The sequence below is a fragment of the Sarcophilus harrisii genome, chromosome 5, assembly GCF_902635505.1.
Source record: "Sarcophilus harrisii chromosome 5, mSarHar1.11, whole genome shotgun sequence".
Classification (NCBI taxonomy): Eukaryota; Metazoa; Chordata; class Mammalia; order Dasyuromorphia; family Dasyuridae; genus Sarcophilus; species Sarcophilus harrisii.
This window is the reverse complement of record NC_045430.1, coordinates 191036032-191061172: the sequence shown is the minus strand read 5'-3', so window position 1 is coordinate 191061172 and position 25141 is coordinate 191036032. Positions and strand designations below refer to the sequence as shown.

General features: G+C 39.0%; 1 protein-coding gene across 1 annotated transcript; it reads left to right on the top strand.

Moving 5' to 3' along the window:
- The first annotated feature begins 9881 nt into the window (after positions 1 to 9881).
- On the top strand, positions 9882 to 23329 carry LOC100930724 (putative DBH-like monooxygenase protein 2). Its single transcript, XM_003772436.1, has 13 exons — positions 9882 to 10169; positions 13303 to 13449; positions 15531 to 15692; positions 16586 to 16669; positions 17264 to 17431; positions 17626 to 17728; positions 17958 to 18124; positions 18978 to 19069; positions 19349 to 19445; positions 19602 to 19661; positions 20861 to 20991; positions 22601 to 22715; positions 23099 to 23329. Exons 1-13 carry the CDS (start codon positions 9882 to 9884, stop codon positions 23327 to 23329), a joined length of 1845 nt encoding a protein of 614 aa, XP_003772484.1.
- Positions 23330 to 25141: the final 1812 nt, after the last annotated feature.

Sequence of the window (25141 nt, the reverse complement as noted above, 5' to 3'; positions counted from 1 at the left end):
AAAGGGCCAGCTGAAGAATACATAGACCCACAATCACTGGTCTGGATGACTTGGCTCAGACTCTACAGAAAAATCACATACTGGCCAGGCAGCTGGCATCAGTCACCATGTGAACCCGGCACAATAGGGCAAGAGCAGAGTTAAACTTAGTCTGAGGGTCATATATAGTATCTACATCTTTTACAGGGCAGTATCAGGCAACACATATTTATTAAGTAACCTTGGTGTGCCAGGCACTAAGGTTCCTGCCTTCAAGGAGAGAAACAACACATAAACAACTATGGAGTAAATGGAAGGTGAACTCAGAAGCGGGACAGCTAGCTGGTACAACAGATACAGCATTGGGCCTGGAATTAAGAAGACTTACTTTGAAATTTAACCTCAGACACTGATAAGGTATATAATCCTGGGCAAGTCCCTTAATCCTTTGCCTCAGTTTCCTCATCTGTAAAATGAGCTGGAGAAGAAAATGGCAAATCACACCATTATCTTTGCCAAGAAAACCCCACATGGGGTCACAGAATCAGACATGACTGAAAAATGACTAAACAACAACAATAATCCCAGAAAGAAGTCATTAACAATGGGGAATCACTATTGACCTTCTGCATAAAGTAGGATTTGATTTGAATCTTGAAAGAAATGAAAGAAAGAGGAAGTCTTTGCCTTTGTAAGGGGGCAGAGCATTTCAGGCATGAAGGTTAGGCAGTACAGAGGGGTGGATGGAGACAGGATATGGACCGTTGCATTTGAGAAATAATTAGGGCAATATAGCTGAATTATAGGCATATAGTAAATAAAAAAATAATATGAAAAAGCTTTTTAAAAAAAGATCAGAACTTGATGGCAAAGAGAGAAATGTATATTTTTGTCCTAAGGATAATAGGGAGTCACTGGAACTTATTGAAGGGGCTTGGGGAAGGTAGGAGTGATATGGTCATACTTGTACTTTATATCAAAGATTTTAAATTGCAGAGCTTTCTTTAGTATGGGAGTGGAAACATCTCAGCCTCCTCTCTTTGTCTTCATCATTGTTACTTGTGTTCCAGTGGTCAGACAAAGGCCCTAATCAAAGAAGTTCTGATATTTTAGAAAAAGCTGATAATTTAGAACTCTTTTGGCTGCTTCAGTTATGTATTTCAAGAAGCTCTGGTCAGAAATTGGAATGATAAGCCTTTGATGAAATGTTCTAATCTGTCCAAATCACCTTCCTTACTCAATAAGTTTGAATGATACTCTCTTTCCTACAGGATAAAATAGAAAATCCTCTCATTGACATTTAAAGTCCTTCATAACCTTTTTACCGTTCTAATTATCTTGCAATTTAGTAATTTTCATACACTCTCTGATTCAGTATACTGACCTACTTTGTGTTCCTCATATGCAACACTCCATTTCCTGACCCCAGGTCTAGAATGCTCTGTCTTCTTACTTTAGCTTCCTAATTTTCTTCAGTTGCTTTAAAATGCAGTTCAAAACTTTGTAGTGAATAGGAGGGATGGTAAGAGAGATGAATGTCTTTGTAAAAAAAGAAAAAAAAAAAAAGAAAGAAAGTTACTCTCCTCCATATAAAACAGTAGGACTTTTCAGCTGGAAAAGATCTTTGAAATCATCTGTTCTAATCCTTTGATTTTATAAATGAGGAAAATAAGGCTCATGAAAATGCCTCATGCCATGAATATGCTTATTACCTGGCTGATGATGGACTAGAATCAGATGAGGGGATTGTGGTGGTGGGAAGGTTCATGTTAATGTGATCTTGATGCCCCGAGAATCCCCCAAAAGAACATTAATCTTTTGAGAAACTATTATAGGCCCTGAGATCATCAGAAACTGGAGGTATCAGGAAATAAATCTAATCACTACTTCTCCTCTTGATAGCAAGATTGTGGTAATCCCATAGTTTGCAATGGGGAACTCCAGGGTGTTGTATCTTAGGGCAATGGCTGTGCCCTGAAGAATTACCCTACAATCTACACCAAGGTTTGCAAATACATAGAATGGATCCATAAGGTCACCAGTGATAACTGAATTACCAGAATCCCCTTTGCTCTTGGAGAACCCAAACCCTCCACTCTTCTCCATCTATATTCTCATCTCTCCCCCATTTCAACTATTATTTTTCCCTAACAATTCCTACCAATTGTCACTAGCACAGGCCAAATCTACTTACTCGGTTTTGCCCTATCTGGAAAGTCTCTCTGAATTTAAAGATTTTTACTCCTTTTATTCCTACATCCCTACATCCTACATCCATAGATCTCCCACACTGCTGGACCATGTCCCAGTTCATGAAGAACTTCAATATAAACTTTGTTGTCATACATTCTCTCTGTGACTGTGACTCTGTATCTGTTAAGAATGTTATCACTTCTCACTTTAACATATTTAACATGTATTGGTCAACCTGCCATCTGGGGGAAGGGATTGGGGGAAGGAGGGGAAAAGTTGGGACAAAAGGATTTGCAACTGTCAATGATGAAAAATTACCCATGCATATATCTTGTAAATAAAAAGCCATAATAATTAAAAAAAAAAGAATGTTACCACTTCTCTTCCATCTCACCCTGGCCCCACTCAAGGAGAATGACCTTTGGGAACCTCAGGGGAAAATGAGGTGGGGAAGTAGAAGAAAAATCTTCTTGGTGGTAAAACTTCTTGGGGAGATGTCATCTCCATCACACAGGTAAATCTCCTGATTTGGAAGCTTTAGTGTGTGTCAGAAAGTCAAGGCAGAGAGGGGAGGTGATTATATATGAAAAAAAAAAACATTGCAAGGTGGGAATATAGTTAGTAATACTAAAGTGGCAATAAGACAAAGGAAAGAACAAAATGGGCTACCTCCAGACAATCAGGCATTTAATTTAATTCAACAAATACTCATTAAGAACCTACTGTGTGCAAGATACTGTGCAGGCACGAGGATTACAAAGATAAAAATTAAACAATCCTCTGTTGAGGATGTTATGCTCTGAATAAATGTTTCATCCTGAATAAAATTTATTTCCTTGTTCTGACAGTCCTGTTTTCTTGTCATCTTTTCTGTCAACTCTTAGATGGATCAGGTTTGCTTCATTTCATTCCAATTTCTGACTCAAACAATTATTAGATCTAAGCTATAACACATGTTTTAGAAATATTATTTTGGTAACTATGTGGAGCAGCTAGAAGTAGGTGTGTCAGTCAGGAAACAGAATAGTTCAGATGAGAGGTTGTGGGTCTGAATGAGGATTATAGCCACATGAGTAGAGAGAAAGACAGATACAAGAAATTTTTCAGAATCTAAAATACCGGGTTTCTGATTAGATATGAAGGGTAAGAGAAAAGAATAAAAAGATTTTAAGATTGTGAACTTAGGTAGAAAGGATGGTGGTACCACCAAGAGAAATCAGGAAGTCTGGAGGGAAAAATGCTTGAAGGAAAATATAATGACCTATTAAAATTTTCTTTGGTCAGTTGGTGATAAAGAATGGGAGGAAACTGAGAGTGGACCACAACATAGCATTCTCACTCTTTCTGTTGTTGTTTGCTTGCATTTTGTTTTCTTTCTCAGTTTTTTTTTTTTCCTTCTTGATCTGATTTTTCTTGTGCAGCAAGATAACTGTATAACTATTTATATGTATATTGGACTTAACATATATATTTAACATATTTAACATGTATTGGGTTACCTGCCATTTAGGGAAGGGGGTGGGGGGGAAGGAGGAGAAAATTTGGAACAGAAGACATTGCAAGGCTCAATGTTGAAAAATTACCCATAAATGTGTTTTGTAAAAAAAAAAAAAAAGCTTTAATTTTAAAAAAAAAGAATGGGAGAGAAAATTTATAACTAGATATATAGATTTATAAATTATATGCACAAAAATAATAATTGCCTCCTTTGGAGCTCATGAGAGGACATGGGGAGGAGGAAAGGACCCAGGCAGAGTTTTGAGGAAGACCAACTTTTAATGAGTAGGAGATAGATAATGATGTAACAAAGGAGACTGAGAAGGGGTAATCAGATAGGTTGAAGGAAATCTAAGACAGAACAGATCAGAGAAGTTAGCATTATAACATCATTAATTTATATCTGGAAGAGATCTTAGAGATCATTAAGCCCAACCTCTTCATTTTACAGATGTGAAAACTGAGGCCTGAAATGATTTATTCATGACTTATCCAAAGTGACACAGTTTATAAGGATCTGAGTTGGCATGCAAATCCAGATCTTTATGATGTCAACATTGAGGCTGGAAAGGGACCCCAAAGTTCATAGACTGGTGTCCTGAGGTGTTTCAGAGGAATTTGCAGGCTTGAACCCATTTCCTAGTCAATGGGTCAAAGTTTATTGTAACTGTAATGTCAATTGAGGCAGTCTAAATGCCAAGAAAATTCAGCAAAGAAACAGAAACAAGGAGCCACATTTATCTAGTTCATGTACAGATATGCTAATTTTATGGTCCAGAGGTAGAACCAAAGAGTGATCTCTGGAATTTGGTTATCTATCTGACAGCAAGGAACTGAGCAGTGGTGATTTGTCGGACTATCCTGAGTCCACAACACTTTAGAAACAGATAGATTGTCAGAACAGAAACTCCCTAAGGTCAGGAGACTTTAAAATCATTGCTGTCTCCCCTAGAAGTTAGACTCTATCACCACCTCCAATGCTCCTTTCACTACATTGAGAAAATATCATTGGATTTAACAGCTAAGATACTGACATTGACCTTAGACAGAACACTTTTTATTGAAAGGTGGATTAACTCTTTCCAACAATGAGATGATGCTAGTTCCAATGATTTTATGATGAAGAGAGCCATCTACACCCAGAGAGAGGATTGTAGGAACTGGATGTGGATCACAACATAACATTCTCACTCTTTTTTGTTGTTGTTCACTCAGATTTTGTTTCTTACTCCTTTGTTTTCTTTTTTGATCTGATTTTTCTTGTGCATCAAGAAAATTGTTTAATTATGTTTACACATATTGGATTTAACATATATTTTAATAACTATAACATATATTGAATTGCTTGCCATCTAGGGGAGAGGGTGGGGGGAAGAAGGGGAAAATCTGAAACATAAGGCTATGCAATGGTCAATATTGAAACATTATCTGTGCATATGTTTTGAAAATAAAAAGCTTTAAAAACAAATTTTTAAAAGTGGGTTAAGAAAGCAGATTGTAAAGGATTGTGAAATATGAATCATAAAGGAGGTAGAAAGTAAAGGAAGGAATGGAGGAAGTGGACATAATTCAATCCATCTAGAAGTTTGGCTGTGAAAAGGAGAAGGATTTGACCTAAAGAAAATGACACAAATGACAGATAACCTGAAGGGGGATATCTGGGATAGAAGATATTAATAGAATCCTGGGACTCTTTACACTAGGATTTAGAAACCTAATGGTATTCCCAGGAAGGTATTTATCTCTAAAAGAGATTGGGGATGGAAGGAATGAAAAATATTACAGGAAGAGAACAGAGTGAGTCAATGTGAGGAAAGTGAAATAACTCTGAGATTGAACTTGGACAATGGATAGGATGGTGGTGCCGCAAGAGGAAAAAAAAAAAAAACTTGGAAGAGGGAGTGTTTAGGGGAAAATATAATGAATTCTATTTGTATATATTGCAAAGACATGCAAGTGGGAAATGGAGAATTACATATGAAGAACAGCAAGTAGACCATTGTAGCTGAAATTATAGTATATAAGGAAAAAAAAGAAAAAGAATACAAGAAGGAACAAAAAAGAAGTGGAAAAGAAAAAGGGACTGCAAAGGAACAAGGAGGAAGAAGAGGGCACACAGGGGACAGAAGATTCTGAGTTACATCATTGTTCTCTACATATCCACAGCTCCTCCTCCCCCTGTATTCATACACCTCCCCCTCTCTACATTTGCTCTTCTCCCTGTGATAATCCTAGCCTCCAAAGGGAGTTGGAGGATCAGGGAGCCTATCTCTCTGTCTTTTTCTCAAGGACTGCCAATCCTTTTCTCCTCTGACTTCCTCCACCTTAATCCCAAACAGAGATTGGGATCAGCATGTCTCCATTTCCTGAACCTCATGTTATCTATCTCTCCTGATAATTCAATTTTTCAAGGTCACTGCTTGCCCAAGGACTGTCTAATTCTAATCTACCTCCTTCTTAAATACTTGATAGGTCTAAGATTGGGACAATAGTCTCTGATTTTGTTGTCCTTTTTTTTTTTTCTCACTCCACATCCAATTCTTTGTGATCCCATTTGGGGTTTTCTTGGCAAAAATACTGGAGTGATTTGATCATTTCCTTCTCCAGATTATTTTTATAGATGAGGAAACTGAGCCAAACAGGGTTACATGACTTACTCAGGATCACACAGCTAGTAAACCTATGAGATCAGATTTGAACTTTGATCGTCCTAACTCTAGATTTCTATCTACTACACCAACTTCCCCAGACTCTAATAACATAATAATTCCAGAGACCAAATCAAAAGGAATTAAATTATTCAATGACACCATTTTTATCATTCTCTTAATAGCATGTCTTAAACAAAGATTTATCAGATTTTATGTATCAGAAAATTTAGAAACAATAATAGCATTTATAATATCATGAATTTAAAGCATGAAACAAGATTCATTATTAATTGGATGACCTTTTGATTTAGTGAAATACATTTTCAAATTATTCCACATTTTAAAAAATTATTCTATCACAAGTGGATTTTAAATTTTCAATATTCATATTTTAGAAATGCATTAGTACAAAACATATTTTATTAAAGACTCCACAGCAAAAGGTAATATATGTATAGGACAAATGAAATATACAGCAAAATTACTAGAAATATATGTGTATATAGGACTTTATCAGTTTAAATTCACCATTATTATTATTAGGTCAAATCAAAATATACTAGATTAAAGAGTAAAAGCTATTATTGTTAAAAATAACTCCTACCATAATTCCAGAGGGAGGGTGGGTAAGACTTAAGAATGTATGCATTTCTCAGATGAAGATATCTTGAAGAGTTTTCTGCCATATCCAAATACATTAAAAACATTATTACTATCTATTGTGCTTCCAAATGAACAGTTTTCAAACATTTATACTTCCCTTTTTAAACAAGTGAATCTATAATTTCAAAAAAATCCAGATTAAAAGAACATATATTTTTCTAACATTTCTAATAGAATAAATTATCAAATCTAAGTTAAGCACTATCTTTATACATTATACAAGTCACAAAGGTAACAAATTTGCTGATCCATGCATTTTCCCAACACTCCGCAGCTCTGCAACAATGCTAAATAATAGAATAGATTCTAAATAAATAGAAAAGAATAAAATAAAATTCTGACATCATAGTTGTCCCAGTAGAAGAATACATACCACTTATAAATGAGACCAGAATAAATGCAATCACCTGCAGTATTATATATACAGAATCACAATTTTTGTTTCATTATTATGTTTCCAAAAGGACCATTTATTCCAAGCATTTCATATTTATAAGGCCTGCTATTTTCAACTAACCCACTGTCAAAAATGTACAAGTGACAGTCTTATTAGGTTCTAATCCACCCCAATCATCCCATTTGGGGAGTACACTTAAAAGTACATTCTGATTTAGTTTGAGGACATGTTTCAATCAAATCTGGATTTTATAATTACTAAAGGCAACATTTAAAATCTCAAAAAGAATTCATTGCTATTGGTTCATCCCTAGCTCCCAAAACTTTTCTCTATTTACTTTTAAATCACTTAAAGAACCTGATCTAACCTTGCCCCCACCCCCTGTAACTTTGCATTCTTCTCTCCCTGCTTTGGAGGCTAGGAATTCAAGCTGAACTTCTTATTACTATAGATCCCAACAAAATCAATATGTAAAGTCTCTCACATCCTTTTTATTTCAACCAAACCAAAACTTCCCTCAAATAATTCTTTCCAACATTCTTAAATGTTCTTCTTTCTTATATATATATATCCTTACCTTTCTCATTTTTTAATATTCTTTTCCTAAACTTTCTTTCCTTACTCAGCCCCAGAATGCCTTTATATTTTAATTGTTTATGTATTTAAATTCCCCTCCCCTTTTCGTTCAGAGCAAGATAATATTTTATTAGTAGGGCAAGAATCTACCAATAAAATGGATATCTAGCTTCCTCAGTTTATACTAATGGCCCAAAATTGAAGATGCAACTCTTTTATAAGCCTAGAATAAAAAGCAGAACAAGATCATATAACTGGTCAGCATCATGGGGTGAGAGACCATGATTGGTTATGTTAAGATACATACATGTGGGATCAGGACCACCCCTAAACTGTCTTAAAGGATGCTTTGTGAATTTTTGGACTCAGCTACATCCCAAAGAAGTAGACCAGAGACTCCCTGGCACTTGGGAATAGGGTAAGACTACTTTTAAATAGGTCTAGGATGGAACATGGCCAACTTAACTCCCAAGGCTAACCCAAAGATGCCATGGCATTTCTCAGGCGCTGGAGAGACAAGAAATAACAAGCAGACAGTGATTTTCAGGTGGTGCTGGGATATCAATTTCTTTAGTTACACTGTTTTTAAGAGTATTGAACCTCCAAACTTAGCTTGGAGTTTTTCTTTCATTTAAAAATGATCCATAGGGGAGTTAGCTTTTGGCTTTCTGAAGCCAAAGACTTCAGAGACTGAGTTTTTAAACTCATGAGCTTCTTCATTCAGAAACAAAGAGGCTGAAGTTATTGTAAAATGAGAGTGAGGTACAAAATAGATTCAATGATAGAATGGAATCAAGTATAAAATATAAAATCAATGCTTGCTTCTTTCATTTCTAACAAAAAAAGTGAACTTGAAAAACTTTTAAATAACTGATGTGAATACACTTTGTAAGACTGTTGGATAAGAGGTTCAAGGTTCTGGGTTCAAATCCCAGCTCTGCTACTTAAATACATCATTTGGGTAAATCACATAACCTCTCTTCTGTAAAATGAGAAAGAAAGAATAAGGCCCTTACCAACACCACATCTATGAAAGAATTGATTGAATAGTCAAAATTTCTGATAGGTACATGATGACCAAATCCCTTAGCTGGAGGAGGTTGGGAGGGAGGAGGCAGTAAAGTTTGGGGGATAAGGGATAGTCAGGGGGTTGACATGTTTCCCACTCCTCTGATCTTAAATTTGTTCTGTCCTCCTTTTTCCCCAGTCCATACACACAAATGTACTGAATGACAGCCCAGCAGCCCTGTCCTGAAAGCTGATTATACTGTAAACCACAGCCCAGGGATTAGCAGGGAAGGATCCATGGGAGATGACAATCAGAGCCTGTCCTCCTCCCCGCAGCTTCTCTTCCTTCTATCGAGTTTATGCTACACTTTGAAACTGGACTCCTAAACTGTTTTTGTGAATTGGCGCTTTCTTCCTTCTTCTTCCTTTTTGCCTCCTTCACCCCACCCAATAGAGAAGCTGCCCGCATCTTAGGGGGAAATGGATTCCACGTATACTGCGATGCCGTGAACACACTCACGAATACCGAAAAGATGCTCCTAACTTGGCCAGAGGGCTGCAAAGCATCATGGCTAGGATGCTGGGGTCCAAATAGGGCAAATGAGGAAGGACCCAGAGATCTAAAAGAAAGGCGTGTTTGTGCATATGTTTGTACCCCCGTGGCTCCTTGCCAACCTCCTCCTCTGGAGTGCAGACCCTTTCTGGTGCCTTGGGTTTAACCCCCAATCTGGGTACTTCTCCTCCTCGGGATTATGTAAACGGCACCTCCCCGAGCCCACAGGATAATCAGATCCCAGGACTACATCCTGTTCCTCCCCTGTGGCACGGTGCCCAAGCATCTCAGACACATATAAGCCAGACCTACCCAGGCAGGGGCTGCCTATTTGCAAGAGAGTTGCCCCGGGCCCCAAAAGGCAATGACTTGTGCCCTGCTCCCCAAGCTACTCCTGCTCTTAACCTTGGCTGCTCCTGCCACAGGAATCCCTCATGGTCCCACCTCCCCCCTTCGCTACTCGAGATTCCTTGGCCCCTCCAACGTCATGTATCTGCGCTGGGACTTTGACATTCAGACCGAGGTCATCACTTTCGATCTGCAGGTCCGGACCACTGGCTGGGTGGGTCTTGGTGTCACTAATCGCTACACCAATGTGGGAGCTGACCTAGTGGTTGGAGGTGTCCTGCCTGATGGAACTGTCTACTTCTCGGTGAGTCTAGGTATAGATTCTCTGCTCTCCTAGGGATGAGAGTAACTTGCTAGAGAGTGACCAGCTCTGGGTCTCCTACAAGATGGAAGGGAGACCTTAAAAACAGCCAGAAACATCACAAGAATATCAGGCTGCTAATCCCCATTGGGCAATGGCCGTCAGTCATTCAGTCACTCAATAAACAGTTATTATGTGCCAGGTCCTATGTATAGTTTTTATTCTGTATCCATAAACACAACCTGGACACAACCTCATCAATCTCAAGGGAGCTTTCCTGAGACCCTTCACTTCCAGTGGCAATGTTTACACCTGGACCTGTCCTAGTGTATCTATGTCAAGAAAGACATACAGAGGATCATAGACCATTAAAAATGGAAGAAACTTCACTATCATTTAGTAACAATCTCTTGGTGAAAAAAATGATATTGAGAGAATTAAAATGTTTGTTTACCCCAGTGGGGACCCGAAGCTACTAAGCAGCAGTACATATAGTCAACCAATGTCCAAAACTATCTATTTATAGCTGAATACAATATATTGGGAAGTGCATTGCTCTGGAAATCAGGAGACATAAATCATTTAATTTCACTATGCCTCTATTTCTTCATCTAGAAAATAGATTTGAAAATCTTTTCTTCTGGTTCTTCTAACTCTAATAGTCAGTGATCTTTGTTCATTTGGAGGCACAGAGATATACAATAGAAGTGACATGCTTTAATAAGAATCACACGATTTGTGTTCAAATTCTATCTCTACCATTTGCTATCTGCTTATCCTTGAACAAATCAAATCTCCATGGCCTCCAGTTTATTCCTGTGTAAAATTAGGGAATTGCACTCTATGACATTCCATTGGCTCCATCCAAACCCAAACGATAAAATGAGAACGTTTGGGTATCATTTCAATGTATTCTCAGTATCCTCTGCCTTTATGAAGGAGAAGAAAAAATACAGGGCATCATTACCACTTAATTCAAAGAATAGAAAATACAGAGAGAGAGAGCTGAAAAGTAATCATTCAATAAATATTTATTAAATGTTTACCACATATAGGGTTTATATTAGCTATGAGTTGTTGTTGTTCAGTCATTTCAATCATGTCTGATTCCTCATGACTCCATTTGTTTTATTGGCAAAGATACTGGAGAGGTTTGGTATTTCCTTCTCCAGCTCATTTTATAAACAGGATTAAACAATTTTGCCTAGAGTCGTTCAGCTAATAAGTGGCATGACATCATCTTCCTGACATCATGGGTTATCTTCAAGAATGAAGTGGAAACTGCTCACTGAGAATGCAATAGAGTTTCTTCCCTCCTTCCTTTCCTTCCTTCCTCCCTCCTTCCTTCCTTCTTTTCTTCCTTCCTCCCTCCTTCCTTCCTTCTTTCTTTTCTTCCTTCCCTCCTTCCTTCCTTCTCATTAATTGCCTCAAAATGAATAAAAATAACAATTGTTGCTATTCTGGCCAGAAATCCTGAAGGTCTTCCCCTCTCAGATCGACTTTTTATTTATATGTTTGTTTGTTTGTTTATCTATTTATTTGGATATTCATTGTTTCATTTCCTACCTAATTTTAATCATTGAATGGGTGTTGCCTCAATCAAACTGAGACCTGGTAAAGACCTTAGCTTAAAAATGCCAAGGTCTTGCATTTCATGGCATCACCTTCAAGACTGAAGGACAAATAACAAGGTCAGATTTGAACTCAGGAGCATTCCTTCCTGACTTCAGGGCTGGCAATCTACTCGCTATGGCACCATCACCTAACAGCCATATTAGCTATAAGTAGAAGAGTCATAATTTCAGGAATCTAGATTTCTTGCATATGGTCCGACAAAGGATGTGTCTTTTACAAAACCTTATAAAAAGGACCTACAATGAAGTAAGCAGAAGCAAGAAAATATTGTGCACAGTAACAGCAAGGATCACTTGTGAATGGCTTAGCTATTCTAAGCAATACAACATCCAAAATAATTCCAAGACTCATGATGAAAAATGTTATTCACCTACAGAGAAAGAACTGATGGAGCCTGAATGCAGATCTTTTCACTTTCTTTACTTTTTTCAAGGACTTTTTTGGGGGTCTGTGTTTTCTTTTACAATATAACTGTTTTGGAAATATGTTTTGCACAATTGTACACATATAATCTATATCAAATTGCTTCCTATCTCAGGGAAGGGAGAAAAGAGAGAAGAAGGAAGAGAATTTGTAACTCAATTTTAAAAATGAATGTTAAAAATTAGCCATGCATGTAACATTTTTATTTTTTTATTTTTTGCATGTAAAATTTTTAAAAGGAATCTATGAGTCATTTCACCAGTCTAAAAGTCAGTTTCCTCATCTGTAAAGTGGGGAAAAGGATGTAGGATTGAAATATTAAGAGCATTTCATCTCTGTTTTTTATTATCTGATTGGTCTTATACAAATAACCAAGCTCTTCTTGACTTCTATTTCTTCATTTATAAAATCAGGGAGCCAGAGTAAATGACATCTGAAGTCCTATGACGTAGTAAACAGGTATACTCAGCTGCTCCAAATCCAATTATTCCATGAGTTCTTGGCTACTTTCTTTGAAATCAAGATTCTAAGTGCAAAATATAGAATACCTGTAGGTATAAGTCATGATTCTCTGCCCTCAAGGAATTTACAATCTACTTTAAGATAAAAACAGGTACCAAGTTTTGGTACCTGTGAAAAATTACCTAATAGTAAAAATCAATTCAGCACTTTAAAAGTATGGTATTAGAAATAATCATTGAGGAGAAATAATGAAAAAGTTGGTGCAAGTGGAAAGAGGTGATTATGAAATCAGAGACTTCAGTTTTCTCATCTGTAATATGAAGGAATTAATTCAATATATATAATTTATATTAATATATAATTTAATATATGTTCCAGCCTTCATGTGCAAATATTCTGAAACTGATGTGTGTGTGTGTGTGTGTGTGTGTGTGTGTGTGTGTGTGTAAGTGAGTGAGTGTTTCTTAGGAAGTGTGTGAATGTAACAGAGTATTTCCTGTAACTAACTTAAGAAGAAAGAGATCTAAACCTTACTCTTAGGGCATTCCCCTTCTGATTCAGAGGCATAATTCTTCTATATATGGCATCTTTTTATTTTCTTTTTCCCACATGGCAGGACCAGCACTTGGTAGATGATGATACTCTGAAGGAGGATGGGAGCCAGGATGCAGAGTTACAATTGCTGAAAGAAGATGCTGTCTACACTACCATGCGCTTCTCCCGACCCTTCCGCACCTGTGACTCCCATGATGGAGACATCACAGTAATAACAGAGGAGGGTAGGGGGTACTGGTGGGTGGGGACCAATTTTCTAAAATTTGAATTCTGAAACATTTTCGTTGAAGTTCTTTCCCCTGAGGGACTTGGAATCACTCCCAAATAAGGTCAGAATCCAAGGCTCTCATTTTTTCTAGGGTTACTTTCCCAATTCCCCTTGTCCTCAGTCAAAGCCTTCCCTCATCCTCTCTATTGAGCCCTTCTACAGGCTGGAGTCCCATATGTGGGAGACAGGTGGTACAATGGAAAGAGAAATAGATTTTGGAGTCGAGGACTTGATTTCAAATCCCATTTCCAACACTTTGTACCTGTGTAAACTTGGGCAAGTTTTCTATATGTATGGGTCTTGGTTTTCTCATCCGTAAAATGAAAGGGTTACACTATATATCCTCTAAGGTCCCTTTCAGCGCTGAAATCTATTTTCCAATTTTCATTCCCTGTCAAACTCTCTCCTTAGAGAAACCTGTACTGAATAGGAGTAGACTCTGAAGAGATTTACCTTTTGATTACATGTATGTACATTAATTTGTATGATGAATAAGGATTATCTCAATGTAGAGCAGCAGCTCTTGGATGAAATCGATAGCTATCATCTGTGATTGGCTTATCTTTGCTAAGAAGAGATCCAAGGGTAGAGTCTTTACCCCACTAAGAGGGTATACTGGTCTTAAAAGCACCATTAAGGCTATACACTCTTTAATCCAGTCTCCAATAGTATTTGGCTTGTCAAGCCATGTTGACAAGAGCTTATGAAGTAAGTGCCAGGAACTGTTATAAGTGCTAGAAATACCCCCCCCCAAAAAAAAAAAAGTCAGAAAAAGCATTCCTGCTATCAAGGAATATACAGTCTAATGGGGTAGTCTGCTACACACAAACAAGCTGTATAGAGGATAAATTGGAATTAATTTTACAGGTAAGGCTCTAGCATTAAGAGGATTAGAAAATCTATTTTACAGAAGGTAGAAATTTAGTTGGATCTTTAAAAAAAAACAGAGAAAACAAAAGGCAGAAATAAAAAGGGAAATGATTCCAGGTATGAGGATCACAAAGTATGTGGAGATAAGGAAACATAAAAAGAGTTATTGGTCCCAAAGGAGTACAAATTGTTACCACCGATGACCATAGGTTTCCTGATACTGATGTCACTGCATTTTGTAAGAGGATGTAGACATGGCTCTAGAATGGATGATCTAAGGTGAAGACCATATTGCTCTCTTATAATAAATGCAATTGCATAATTATGTCCTTCATAATTACAACAAGTGTCTTTGTCCTGGGTGTTGGGAGCCCCAGCCTGCTCTCATTAGAATTCAATACAAATAGTTCTCTGAATGGCTAAAATGCTGGGATTACTGGGGCTCCAAGCTCCAAACTCCAGGAACCAGGTCCCAGTCCTAGCATTCCCAGACCATCATTGCCATCCTTATCCAAATAGAATTATATTTGCCATACCTAAAATATAAGTCTTGTCCAGAGACACAAAATTCAGAACAAAAGTGGCACTAATGAGCACTCTCAAGGGGATTAAGGATTAGTTCTACATTTACTTTGATTAGTTTCGCTCCTTCCCACCAAACACTGATTATATAATAGTTCATCACAATGAATAGTTAGTAAACTCTTTTAAGCAAACAAAGCAGCAAACAAAAATCAGGGACGTGATATAGATTAGAATAAAGCTGAGAAGATCAAGTATGAATGAATTCTTCAGCTGGGATAGTCGTTAAGATCTTAACTCTAATCATGGTACACAATACACAATCTTAACCAAGGAGAAAGAAGTCTTCTTTCCACAGTTTCTAGGAAGGAAAAATGGAGGCATGTTGAGGAGTCAACTACATAGCTACAGCATCTTTCTCCATGGGTTCTTTTCTGAAGAATGTCAATTTTAGGAATCATAACATCTCCTTCTGTATGGAACATACTGCAGAGTTATCTGTCATCCACAACTCTTAGTGGGAGCTAGGTTCAATATATATGGCGGTTATGTTTATCTAAGTATATGATGATTGTTATTGAGAAGACATTCTTCATATCCCTCAACTGATGCTCAGTTTCCTTTCTCAGAGTGACACAATCCGGGTCCTGGCAGCTTATGGACTGGATGACACAGTAAAGCTGGAGAGGGAGCGCACCTTTGTCAAGTCAATCTTTCTGCTGCAGATTATCCATCCTGATGATCTTGATGCCCCTGCAATCTCATACATTCATGACTTGGAGATCACTGATGTGAGAAACATGTCCATTGAAATGCCAAGGCCCTGACTTCCAGTTCCCCATCCCTAATCTTCCCAAGCTTTCTCACACCACCCCTGGACCAGAAAGGAGAGGAGAGGCACATATAGGCAGGGGGAAAAGGGAAATGCAAGACAACTCTTAAGAGATTAGAAATAGTGGTGGGGGAGTAGAAAGGAAGCAGGACATTGAGAATGATGAAAGCGGGAAGGGGACTCTTTTTTATTTTTTCTTATTTATTCCTTATACAAAAACCCTTCAATTTCCAAGAATCAAATCTAGGGTACATAGTCCTTATAGTATTAAGGGAGTTGATATAAATTGAAAATAATTATTTTCAGTTAATGAATGAGTATGCAAAAGCAGTCAGTGAACACTAAAACCTTTTCTCTCATCTCATTATCTCATCTCAGCTATCTAATGAGTAGTATTTTACTGATCTTTCATTAGCTTCTGGATTCTTTCATACAACAGAATCTTCCTCAAGAAGAGACCAAACCAGACCAATCAAGTTTTTTCTATCCCTCTCCCCAAACCACTCCAAATTGTATATACCATATTTCCACATCTCCTTAAGAGTTGACCAAAAATTGAAAGTCTTGGTGAATTGGACCATACATTTCTCCATTCACCTCTAGAAGATCCTGCTAGAAGAGATCTTAGAGACCATCCAATTAAAGGTCCTAATTGTATAGATGAGAAATGGATCCATAGAAAAATTAAATTACTCTTCCAAGTTTACAGCAATAGTATTTAAATACAGACCCTTAGATTCAAATCCTAGGCTCTTATCATGTTTGTTATCCTGTCTTGAGTCTCACTCCTGTTCCCAGCCTCAGATGCATGTCCCTATCTCAGCTAGATGTTTTTGTCTCTCTCCAACCCAGTTTCTCATCCCTGAAGATGACACGACTTATGCCTGCACCTTTCTTCCCCTGCCCATCGTCAAGGAGAAGCATCATATCTATAAGGTAAAGCCAAGGTGGGAAGGGTGAAGGAAAAGCCAAGGGATTGAGGAGAAAGGAGCTACTAGACCAAGGTTATAATGAGAGGGAAGGGAATAGTCTTAGATTAAGAATACTGTAGAGTGAGACCAATCCCTAGATCCATGAATTATAATTTATAGGGGATTGGATACTCCACAGAAACATTCCACGTAACAAGTGATAATAGTTAGGTAAATTCTATGTCATGATTAATCACTGCCAAAGAATGAAGAAGAAAATAAATTTTGATATGCCTTGATCTCAGAACTTGATCCATTACAGAAAGTCCAAAGCCTTCTAAGAGATAAGTAAAACAGCATCCGTGCCCTCAAAGGGTTTACAGTTGAATAGTCCAGGAAGTGAGGAAGCTCCATAGACAAATAATCAGAATGCAAAATAAAATATTATAGTAAATAGAAAGTTGCTAACTCTGGTTAGCTCCAAAGCTAGGAAGGAGGGTTATGGAATCTGTAATGAGGGACAATAAGAAATAAATTTAGTCTTGACCAGACTCTTGCTTCAGGGCAAGGGAAGGAGAACAGACTCCCCCTCATCTCCCTCATAATCCTTTGCCCCAAGTTTGAGCCAAAGCTGATCTACCACAATGAGACGATGGTGCACCACATCCTGGTTTATGCCTGTGGCAATGCCAGTGCCCTCCCGACGGGCATCAGTGACTGCTATGGTGCTGATCCTGCCTTCTCCCTGTGCTCCCAAGTGATCATGGGCTGGGCTGTCGGAGGCACTGTAAGTCCTAATGCTGAGAGAATTATTAGCTTGAAGGAGAGCATGTAGTTGAAAGATCTGGGGGGCTGGACAGATGGAAGAATCGGAGGATGGGTGGGAGCAAGAGAATTTAGGGGCTAAAGTGCTTGGGGGGGCGGATCAGAGCCTGAGATGTCTCTGCTTAGTTCTCACCATTATGTACCCTTCTACCCCAGAGTTACCAGTTTCCAGATGATGTGGGCATTTCCATTGGGACTCCCCTGGACCCCCAGTGGATCCGGCTAGAGATTCACTACAGCAATTTCCACAATCTTCCTGGTGAGAGAGCAGGGGTCGGGTGGCTGGGTAAGGAGCAACTAATGGGGGTGGGCTGATTTCTTAGTGGAGCAGGACAAGTATGGGAGTGGGGGCCCCTGTCAGAGACCTTTAGCTCTTCTCCAGTCCCTGAGCCTCTTCTTCTGACCTCCTTTTCCCCCAACTAAACCTTTCTCTGTCCATTTGGCAACTTCACCCCCACTTTCCAATAAGCATGTTTCCCTTTGGCCAGGCATATATGACTCTTCTGGGATTCGAGTTTACTTCACCCCCATCCTGCGCAAATATGACATGGGAGTCCTCCAGCTTGGATTCTTTACCTTCCCCATCCACTTCATACCACCAGGAGCAGAGTCTTTCACGTCCTATGGGCTCTGTATGACTGAGCAGTTTGATGAGGTGAGGTCAAGAACCTCTCACACTCACTTCTCTCCTTGAGATCCAGAGCTACCCTCTGCCTTCTACATTATCCCTCTCCAGAACCCTACTATCACCTTTGGCCCCAAAACATTAAATAAGATGTGGTTCTGAAAATTAGGTGCTAGGGAATGCCTGGGGAGCAAGAGGAGAATAAGTAAAAAGTACAGGGATAGTAGGGCGTTTTGCAGGAAAAGTAAGAGCCTGGAAAGAACAGGAATGAAGGGAGAATCTGGGAGAGGAAAAGCATCACTGAGAAACCAAGGTTAAATGGGCAAAAGTGTGACCAAAGGCAAATCATTTCCTCAAATAGAGCCTCAGTTTCTTCATTTGTAAAATAAGCTCATGAAAATACAAGCTTATTTTGAGTAGAGTAGATTTTTAAGCCTCAAAGTTCTATGTAAATGTGAGTTGTTATAATTTTACCATAGAATTTTGATAGAGGAACAGCATGGCAAAGTTCATTCAGAGTCCGAATGCCATGGGTTCAAGTCCAGCTTCTGACACATATTAATTATGTGACTTGGGATAAGTCAATTAACTTCTCATTCCAGGTAACTCCCTAAGGATCTAAGCTGTTGGATTTTCTCATTCAGAAAATCTAGACATCAACATCCAGTTATATGTGCCCAGGTCCAGTTCTCTATTCACATAAAATTTTTAAAGCAACCGAGTCCTTATAGATCATACAGTTTAATCCTCTCATTTTATAGATGGGGAAATTAAGGTTAAGAGAAATAATATACTTATTTATAATTATACACAGGAAGTTAGGGTGCAGCCCCTCTGGGTTTGGGTTTGGGGAATCAGATGCCCCTCTCTTTCAATGTCACAGATAAATGGGGTTCCTGTGCCTGACATACAAGTTTATGGTTATCTTCTGCATACTCACCTAGCAGGGAGGTCTTTGCAAGCTGTGCAGTACAGGTAAGGGGAACACATTGCTTTCTGAAGATAGTTGTAGTGGGGGATGGAGATAGGCAGAAGATGGCCTCGGTACTACAGCTGAGTGGGAGGGCTTATATTGGGAATATGAACAGGAAAGGTCTTGGATTGGGACTGAGATTGAGATTCTATTGGTTACTTGTTTTATGGGCAGGAAGTTTCCCTGGAAGTCCACAATACCTCCCTTGCCCTGGTTTCTGGTCTATAGTGTGCTCATTTACTTATTCCATTTCTTCCCCATCCCACTCTCCCTCCCCATAGGAAAGGAAAGCAGGTCGGGATCATCTGCAAGGATGACGCCTATGACTTTAATCTACAAGAGACTCGAGACTTAAAAGAGCGAATAACAATCAAGATGGTGGGAGTCTTGGGAATGGGAAGGGAAGGTGGCAAGTGGTAGAGCTATAGCCCAGGCTATCCATAACTCCCACCTAAAAAAGCCCTAAGACTGCTCTTGGTTTCTTATTGTCCCTTTGTCTGTCTGACTTTCTTCCATGTGTTTCACTCTGGGCAGGGAGATGAATTGTTGGTGGAGTGTCACTACCAGACCCTCGATCGTACCACACTCACCTTTGTAAGTGCCTCCCAGAGCTGTCCCTAGAAATCTGAGCATCTGGGGTGAGCATCGCTAAATGTGCCAGTTAGACAAACTGCTATTGGGGGGGGGGGAATCTTGAAGAGGCAGAGGGGAGGGGGAATTTACAGGATATTCCCTGGGTAGGGGGGGAGATAATGAAACCCTACAGTACTTCAAGGTCACTCTTGAGGATGGGAGCACTTGGTGGGGAAAGAGTTCACCTAGAATGCAGCCACCATGTGATATAATGGAAAAGATCCTGCGAGTCAGAGGACTTGAGGGTGAATTCTGGGTCTGTCATTCTTATCATCCTGTGACTCTGAGCAATCCATTTAACCCTTCTTGTCCTTGGCTTCTTTTTACATTTATATAATGTATATGTATGTGTATTTATACATGTATATATGTATATGTATATATATATCAACATTTATAAAATGTGGGATTTGGACTAGATGTCCCTTTTAGCTCTATGAATCTAGGATTTGATAACTTTTTAATTTAATTAAATATTCTCAATTGTTTCTAACTGTTAAGAGTACTACCAGCCTCTTCCAAATTTCCATACCATAGGACAAAATCCTTGTGACCTTATTCTAGTAACTACATAATGTGTACATGTATGTGTATATGTGTGTACATTTATATATATACAACACATTATATATGTGTGTATGTATTTGTATATGTATGTGTATGCATATATACATATATACAACTAAATAACTCTGATTATTCCCCCAATCCTGCTTTCTACTTCCTTCAATTACCCCTAGTTTAGATTGAGACTAATCATCAGTTATCTTATCTGTAAAATGACGGGGGTTGGACTAAAAGATCTTTGGGGTGCCTTATATAATCCAATAACACTATGATCTTGCCCACTACATCATATGCTTTTTCCCCTGAGGTTTTGCTCCTTAATATATTTAGGGTCAGAAATTGGGAACAGTAAGTCTTGGACTCTGGTCCTATTAACATGGTTCCTAGAAGTCGGAGCCACTGTACAAAGAAACAATCATTGCACTAATATTTGGAGTTAAAATAATAAGGAGTGAGGTGACTCTATCATAGGGAAAGAAGAGAAATTGAACTCTCCTGGAAGTTCCTTACCTCATCCGAGCTCTGTTGTTTTGTGTTTTTGTCTCTTCCTGCCTCTGTCCTCTGTGTTTCTGTCTTTCTTTCTCCTACTCCAGGGTGGCCCAAGTACCATTAATGAGATGTGTCTCATCTTTCTCTTCTACTATCCCCGGAACAACATCTCCAGCTGCATGGGGTACCCAGACATCATCCACGTGGCCCACGAACTTGGAGAAGAAGCATCGGAGTAAGTATGCCTGGAAAAGGAGAAGGAGGAGGAGGAGGAGAAAGAGAAGGAGGAGGAAGATGAAGAGAAGGAAGAGGAAGAGAAGGAAGAGGAAGAGGAAGAAAAGGAGGAGGAGGAGGAAGAAGGGGAGAAGGAGGAAGAGCACAATTAGAGACCTGGAGAACTTCTTTCTGGGCTACTGCTATTCTCCTAACTGCTTTCCCTACCTCTCTTATTCCCAGTATCTTGCAATTCATCACTTGATAAGGATTTTATGTATGGACCTGTCAGCAAGGGTTACTCGGAGAAACAGATTAGAATTATTGGTTCTAGGAACCCTAATTATTATATGTACTTCTACACGAATTATTCATGTCTACATTCTTCTCATATATCATTTTGATTTAATCAAAGTCTTTGTTTTCCTTTAAAAGAGAATTTCCCACCTACCCAATCTCATATCAGTCTGTTTTTATATCTCTTTGTTCTCTCCCCATCAAATTTCCTCTAGGTTTTTCATTGTATTTCAATAGAGGAATTCATGCATAATTTCTACAAATATAAATTGCTAAAAGAATTAGTGAATGGCCATAGTGAAGGAGAATGCTAGTCTTGGAGAAAGAGTATGGATCCCATATCTGATACTTGCTAACTAGCTGTAGTAATCCTCTGGACAAATTAAACCTTTTTGTGCCTCTGATGACTTCCTAGATCTTATACAATGAGTCTTATTGTTCTTCATCCTTCATTCTTGAAGCAGGCCAATGACATCATGAGGGTAATGTGTTGACTTGTGAGTTAATTGAATTCAAGTGAGGCAGAAGTACACAGAAATTCCTCCTCCAGAGTACATGAAAGGAGTTCCCCCAGCCCATACTGGGAGTTTCTCATTATGAGAAGCCACAAATCATGCTGATTGCCCAAAGCATTTCTTGTTGGAGACTGGAATGTTAGGAAGAGAGAGCTCTTACCTTCTTCTTGTTGTTCAATTCATTCAGTTGTCTCTGACTCTTCAAGTTCCCATTTTGGGGTTTCCTTGGTAAAAGTACTAGAGTAATTTGCTGTTTCTTTCTCTAAGTCATTTTACAGATGAGGAAACTGAGGCAAACAGGGAGAAGTGACTTCCCCAGGTTCATACAGCTAGCATGTGTCAGAGACTGGATTTGGACTCATCAGGAAGATGATTTCAACTCTAGTGCTCTATCCACTGTGCTACCTAGCTGTCCCAATTTTTATCTCACCATCTACTAAAAATGTCAGTTACCCCTAAATTAATGTCAGAAACTCGGCTGAATGTAATAATCCCTGTGTTACCTGTCCAGGTTTAATCTTCATGTTAGAATATTCAGCTCAACTTATTGTCTAGTAAATATTATATGCCATAGAGAATAACATTTTAGAGCATTAAAACTGTGTGTCTTTATTAAAATGGTTATTTGTGTCCTTCATGAGTGCCTCTTCATGTGTTCTACTCTCAGTGGCCATCCAGCTTGTCTATCTTGTACTGATCTAATTCCCTTTTCTATTCCTTCCACTTCATGTTTTCTCATATTTTTTTTTATCTCATGTCCATTTTCCTAATGATTCTTATATTTCCCACTTCCCCTTCCCATCCACTCCCTTCTTACAGCTCCATGGAAGGCATGATGGCCATGAATAATGTCGACTGGACCCCAGAAAACATCAAAAAAGCAGAGAAAGCCTGCAAGATGGCTGACCAGGTGGTGATAATAAAGACCATTGATGTGAGTGACCAAGTTGGATTGTCTCTCCTTTAAGATTTGGGGAAAGATGGGAGGCCATGAGGATGAAAAATGAGAGAGGGAAGGAAAGGACTGGAGCGTGGGAGTCTAGAGACTGGAAAAGGTTAAAGAGAGAAAAGGGGATTGAGAAAATAAGGAGGGAGGGCAGCTGAAGAGTAGGATATTGCAGTGATGCTTTGGGAGGATAGGAGGAAAGGGGGAGTAATTCCCTCAATGAGGAGAATGTCATTAGCTAGAGTGTGAGTGATGGTGGAGTTCACCTAATAAAAGGGGAAGGTGCGGACAGAGGAGGAGGCTCTTCCCCCTCCTTCTTCTCCCAGCCTCTACTTCTCTCAAAGTCACTTATCCTTCCTCTTTGTCTTCAGGAGTTGGTGAAGAATCAGACAGGCCACATTCCAGACATAATTCCTACTCCCCGTGGGCCTTGCTTGGAGTCCACAGGGGGCAAAGTAGAACCAGGAGACAAGACCCCTGCAGGATACCGAGCTGCCCCTCTAGTCCAATCTGGCTCCAGTCCTACAGTTCCCTTAACTATTCTCCTACTCCTACAGGGGGTCTTTTCTTGGCTTCTGGATTCCCTCCAAGGTGCAGTCTGAGGCCATCATGAGACTCCCATGCTTAGGGCCATATACATGAGAATTTCCTTCCTGTCCTCACTGACCCTGATTCCTCCTCTATCCCTTCCCCCATAAAAAAAGCCTTCCCTTCATCCCACCCCTGATTCTGACATGGAGTGACAACCCTCTCAAAACTCAATCTCGGCTCTCATCCAATAAAAGTTCTGAAATGATGAAGATTTGTCTAATAAAGCCTGAGGATTCACTAGCTAGGAGCTGGGCGTTTTTTTAATAAATCTCTGAAAAAAGGAGTGAAGTGGAGAAGCTATTTTTGTGATGTGAGGGCATCACAATTTGGGAAAGGAGTTAAACTCTGTCCATATCTCCTCCCCTATTCCCTGATACTTCTTACTGTCTAATCTGGCACTTCCTTGGAGGAGTAAGCAAGGAAAAGAGAAGAAGCTATATCCCTGGGGGTTACCGGTTACATGATCTGAAAAGTAAGAAGATTGGTCAAGGCGTTTTCTTCAAATGGGAAGACTTCTAAAAACACAACAAAACTCTCTTATCCCATATCTCCACCTTCTCTAACTAAAGCTAAAGTGCTGCATGCGCCAAAAGCTATCCAATTGCTTGATAATTCAAAACACATTTAAAGTCATAGATTCCCCCATCAAGAAACTCCCTGGATTTGGGCAACATAAATGCCTTCTCTGTGGCTGATGCTCAAAATATCCCAGACAGGAGCCATATAGGCCCTTATGGTTCAGTCACTCCTGATATAAATGGCTTAAATCCCTCTTATTTCCATCTATCTCCAGGGCACCCAGTTTCACAGTCAGAATTCTGGTGCTCCCTGACTGGACTACATCATTCCTTAAAGAAAGAAACTTTAGCATTAATATTTCTTAATTAGTCATTTGAGTCATATTCCTTGAGTTTGGATGTGGTTATTATATCAGAGATGATGGGACTAAGCATGTGTCTTGGCTCATTCTAATGGGCTGCATACTATGGTTCCTTGTTCAAGGACATTTGGGAAACCAGAGGCTACTGGAGAGTCCTCTGGTAGGTCCTCATAACTGGAAATTGTGTTAAAGAACACGAAAAGCCAAAAGAGAGAAATCCACCATTACCCATCCCCAGGTCCAGTTGAGCACTGTCAGAGCTTGCTTCCAAGAAAAGTACTTAAATTGAGGAAGAGGTAGGCAGGGCTTTCTCCTCTCTTTATGTAGCCTACTGAGTGGCTGACTTTTTCCTAATTCAATCTCCAATCATCCTCAACAAGAGACTGAATCATAAGGATACCTATGGGGACAATCCTAGCTTCCTCTGGTGTCATACACTCTTAAGCAAGGATCCAGAGCAGGCAGACCATTACAAAGATCCAGGGTACATTCTCTATTCCATCACTCTTGTTAACATTAATATTTACATACAGAATGATTATACTGGATATTAAGAAAGTATCTAATTTAATTAAGACTTCATGAGTAATCACAGATGCAAAGAGAATTAAAATACATCCTCTTGTACATAAAGTTCATTAAGTCATGGTCAAAAAAACAGCACTTTACCACAGATTCAAATTGACTAATGCTTTAAGACAAGATCATCAACTATCTTTGCCTAATTCACAGGCAGAACAGAGCTTCTTGGGTCCATTATCTTATTGAGAGACATAGAGGGAAGAAAATACACACATATATGTGTGTATAATACATAATACATGTATGCATGTATATGACAGGAGCATTCTCTGGAGCCTTCTTAGCTCATAGAAATCTTGAAAGTCCATAACAATAGTTGTTAAAATAAGCATCTTTACTTTGAATTCTTAAATGGCACTCA